This window comes from Fulmarus glacialis, unplaced genomic scaffold, assembly GCF_000690835.1.
Source record: "Fulmarus glacialis isolate BGI_N327 unplaced genomic scaffold, ASM69083v1 scaffold14991, whole genome shotgun sequence".
NCBI lineage: Eukaryota > Metazoa > Chordata > Aves > Procellariiformes > Procellariidae > Fulmarus > Fulmarus glacialis.
Genome location: NW_009194803.1, coordinates 27,978 through 32,573, shown reverse-complemented (window position 1 = coordinate 32,573; position 4,596 = coordinate 27,978). Strand labels below are relative to the sequence as shown.

Genomic DNA, 4,596 nt, shown 5'->3' with positions numbered 1-4,596 from the left:
AAGACATCGTTATGCTGAGCTGTTGTTTGTGTTCTAATACAAATAAAAGAGCATTGATTTCCACCAGATTCAAATTTTTCATTTGACTACTGTGCATATTTTCTCCCCATCATCATGCATTTAAGCAGACACCTCTCAAATGTTGTCAGGTAGGTATCAATACACATATCTACAAAGAGACTAGCACTGTTGGATCAATTTTTCCACCAAACACAGTTTGTAATATTTCTGTAGAAATATTTGATATTCATAATTTAAGAGAGCTCAATCAATAGTCAGAAGTACTGACCAAGGATTCTAATATTACATCTCTGCTGAGGACATTGTAACCACTTATGAAACAGTATAGTATGTGCTCTAGATCCCAACAAACCTGAATGAACTAAAAAACACACCCTGAGAAAGATTTAAATTGGATACATACGTGCTCTCCAGAACTGAAACAGCACTAGACAGTGCTGCTCTAAAATGGTGTTTATACACATTTTTGTTGAACTGTTTTCAAACAGCCATCTTCATTTTAACAAGTAAAAGATGCTTTATTGTAGTATATAATATGCTCTATATTTAAACTAGTATCAGTTTTGCTATTCATGAGAATCTCACTTTACATTCACTCTTTTTGACTTATATTTACTTTTGCACACTCAGCTGGCCATTTGCATTGCATACACTGGCAATTTTAAAATGCCAGTTACAGACATTTTGACCTTTGTTTTGTAGTGGGAAAAGAGTATTAAACAGGTAACATGAAATACACTAACTGTATTTTATCTTCAAGTCTTTGGAATGACCAGGAATTAAATAGATAAAGAAGTAAAAAACTAAGTCCTTGATAGGATTTTCTTTTACAGACGGTGTGCTTTTCTTTCACGAATGCAAATAACTGCATATATGACTGAATAAAAACAGCAAAACAATATATTGATTACTACAGAAACATAGTTTATTCATGAACTCTGCTTCAAATGAAACCTTATTTTAGCTTTAATAAACTTATGATCTGGTTTCATACCCAAAATTTAAACTTCTTCGAGCATTTGATGTCACACTAATTCTATCGGTTGATGGACTTGGAATCACATGGCGTCCTGGAGACATTTTCTTTACTTCCCAGGCTAATGAAGTAGGTCTGCAAATTCAGGAAAGAAAAGTTTAAAAATAAAATTTGCAATAATTATTCCTCTATGACCTTAAACGAAAAACAGCACCGACAAATGCTTTAAAGTATTAATGAATACTGCTGAATTTAATCATACATCTTAGCAATTGTTTCTACACCAACTCCAAACCGCATTAGCCAGACTCATATCAAAAATAACACATACTCTCAAGACTACATGCTTATTTTAAATGTCAGCGTGGGACCAAACATCAAACCAACCAGTTAAAAGGAAAGGATCAGGGGTAGGACTGGAAATATCCTCTAGTGCTAGTGACAATAACAATGCACATAAAAGGCCACAACCATTTAAGGTATCTTAGGTTTTCCTATCCTGTGTAACAGAGCATTCAATACAGTTTAAATGCTGCTCTGATTAATACAGGTATCAAAGATCTCCAGTATATAAAAAACTTCAGAACTAACCAAATATATCACCTTCCACTCCTTCTATTATACTACGGACGTACCAAACTTTGTCAGCAGTAACATTTACTGATAAATGTGTACTTGCAAAGATAATTGAACAGGTTGATTTAAGTTAACTGCCACTAAGATAAAATGTTCTCATCCAAACAGACACACTTCGAGGTGGAAGCCAGGGTAGCAGTTTCATTATGCATCTCCTTCAAGCTGATGCTATTTTCTTTTTTATTTTTAACTCTTGCTGCTGAAACTATCTGCTCACATGAAAATTACACTGGCAATTAAAAACAAAATCAAACTCGTAGAACCCACTGCTGATGAAGACAGATTCAGAAAAGCACTTACATAAGTTATTTTTTAACTGGTTCCAGTACTGCTGGCAGGATTAACAACCTATAATCAACTAATAAAACCACTTTGTCACATTTGGTCTACTTTTTGTCTCTACCTAGGCAGATGAGTGACTGAACTTACTACCTAACAAAGGAAAACCAAAGAACTACAGTGTATCACTCCACACATACTACAGGTCTCCCATCTTCTACAGGCACAAATTATACCAGCAAAACCTCTCAAAGCTAAAACTAAGGCACCAAGGCACAAATTCAACACTAGGCACAAATTACAATGACATAATCAGTTTTACCTTTCTGATACTATACTTCCAAACCCTTTACTATTTCCAGCACAGCTGTTCACTGATAACATTACCAGGAGGATAAAATCCTCTCTATGTCCTCACATCAATTCTCTCCAAAAGGAAGATTTCCTACTTGATGCCCCAGAGCAGATATTAAAATTGGTTCTATTTGCTGAATCTCTGCTACAAAATGAAGTTTACTATGAGACAGTATTTGGATGTAGATTAATAAAAAAATAAGTCTAATTACCTGCTTTGAGCATCAGCTTTTTCTAGCTTCTCCTGTAGCTGTATCCAGTCAATCAATGCTTTGAAGTCCCTTACATAGTTATCAAGCATCATCAGGACTTCCTGAAAAGCAACCATTACATCAACCTTTGTGTTTAAAAAACAATTCCCCCCACCCCAATAAAGGAACTGAAAAGAAAGTAGGAAATTTACTTGTCTGTAGCACTCTCATAAAAAATAAAACCAAGAAAAACCCTGAAAACAAAAAAGCCCAGACAGTTAAGATTTTTATGTGAACAAACATCAAAACATTTATTCTATCAAAAAACATGCACGTTTTCCAAGATCTCTGCAAGCACCAATGTCTAAGGACAAAATAGCAAAATTCGGCAAGAACATGATTCCTAACATACATAAGTATCACTGTTTCAGGATTTTTTTGTCAGAGTTGTTATCTTTTAAAACATGCTGGGCATACTTCATCAAATAAGCAAAACTGTCTGTAAAACCTGATAGACCTGTGGGAGACTAAAAATGTCACGATTAATCTGTTTATGAAGTAAAAATACACAAAGCTACACAAAGACAACTGCATCAGATGGAGGGAATTCCTTCTGGAGAATCCTGGGATCCCTGCATTAGAAAATTGCCTCTGAAGTTCATCAAACTGTATCCTGTTCCTATGGACTTTCAAGTGTGCAGAACTTTCAAATGATGTCTGCCTCTACTTGTCCAGATTAATGACAGCCGTTCTATTGTCACGTGAGATTATCAGCACTATTGTACTAATAAAGCAGCTTTTAATCAAAAAAAATCTCATGGTGATATTTTGAGAGGCAAAAAAGTGAAAGACCACAGCATTAACACTTGTTTTATAAAGTCATCATGTTTGACATAAACTTACTGGAAAATAAACAAGATAAGCTGCAAGATGCAAAGTTTACATTCTCTTCTCTGATTAGCACATTTTAACAAATGAAAAAAAAGTCACATCCTTGTCTATGGAATAATTACACGTCCAGACCTTACAACTCCAATACCCAGCTTATACTTCTTGACCATTACAAACCAATTCATTTTTTACTATTTTAAAAATTACTTTTGAAGTAATGGAAGAAATGGAGTTGCCGAAGAATTTATGCATTTTTATGTGAATTAATCACTGAAAGCTGTACTCATGAACATGAATACAACTGGGAGGGATCTTAAGAGCAACCTAGTCCATCCCATAATTTCTGGGTAGGATTAAACATACTGTCAGAAATGTGCTGGAGTTTTATTCAAAATATTGCAAAATCTTGATTAAGAAGTTAGAATCTTGTAAATTATATGTTGGTCTCTAACAAGTAAAATTAACTGTTATGAAAAGACATATAAAATTAACTTGACTTCATCAAGAAGAAATTCACAGATAAAATGCCAGTGGCTGAACAGTAAGGAACCAAAAGATTTGTTTCTGATAAAAATATCCTTAACTTTGAGAAATTATTCACTGTGTCTACTGATTTCCAGTTTGGTCAAATGTGCAAGTGTAGTAAGTATAGTAAGGTCAGATTACATACAGAAACAATAAAACATTAAAACGTAAGTTGGGATCCTGCAGTCTTTACTCGGACAATACTGCCATTTTTCACAGCAGAGCAAAAGACCATATGATTAAACTCTTAGCTTTGTTCCTTGAGCAAACTATAGTTATCTACTGTCACTGGTAGAGAAAGGAGCAATTCTTTACCATGCAGGAAGATAGGAAATCACTTATACTCCACATATAAACTCAAAAATCATTTACTGAATGTGACAAAAACCACACAGCCCATCACAGCCAACACGCATAAGGCACCTTCTCAGCAGAGTTGATTATCACCCAACAAAGCATGTTAATGCATTTCTAAAGGAGATAGTTCGAGATCACGTCAATCAGAAATAGAAGCTTTCATAACTGCTCTTTCAAAGACAAGAAAAATGTATACTGTACTTTATGATGACAACATGCTGAAAATAATAGAAACCCATAAATGAAACCTGAATTCTATAAAAACTTACATCAGCTTCACATGCGGAGTTTAAAATGTAGACATAATCTTATGGTATAAGGAAAAACACTAATGACAAAGCATTGCTGTTTTGCAAATTCTTTACT

At 34.3% G+C, this 4,596-nt stretch overlaps 1 protein-coding gene across 1 annotated transcript in view; it reads right to left on the bottom strand.

The window, feature by feature from the left end:
* Positions 1-961: 961 nt before the first annotated feature.
* The window catches only part of LOC104084156 (S phase cyclin A-associated protein in the endoplasmic reticulum-like), a 29,797-nt gene continuing 26,162 nt past the window's right edge, over positions 962-4,596 (bottom strand). The window contains exons 5-6 of the mRNA XM_009587891.1: positions 2,479-2,579; positions 962-1,132 (exon numbers count right to left, since the gene is read on the bottom strand). Coding sequence (XP_009586186.1) covers positions 997-1,132; positions 2,479-2,579 — 237 coding nt within the window. The 3' untranslated portion in view covers positions 962-996. The remainder of the gene's footprint in view (positions 1,133-2,478; positions 2,580-4,596) is intronic.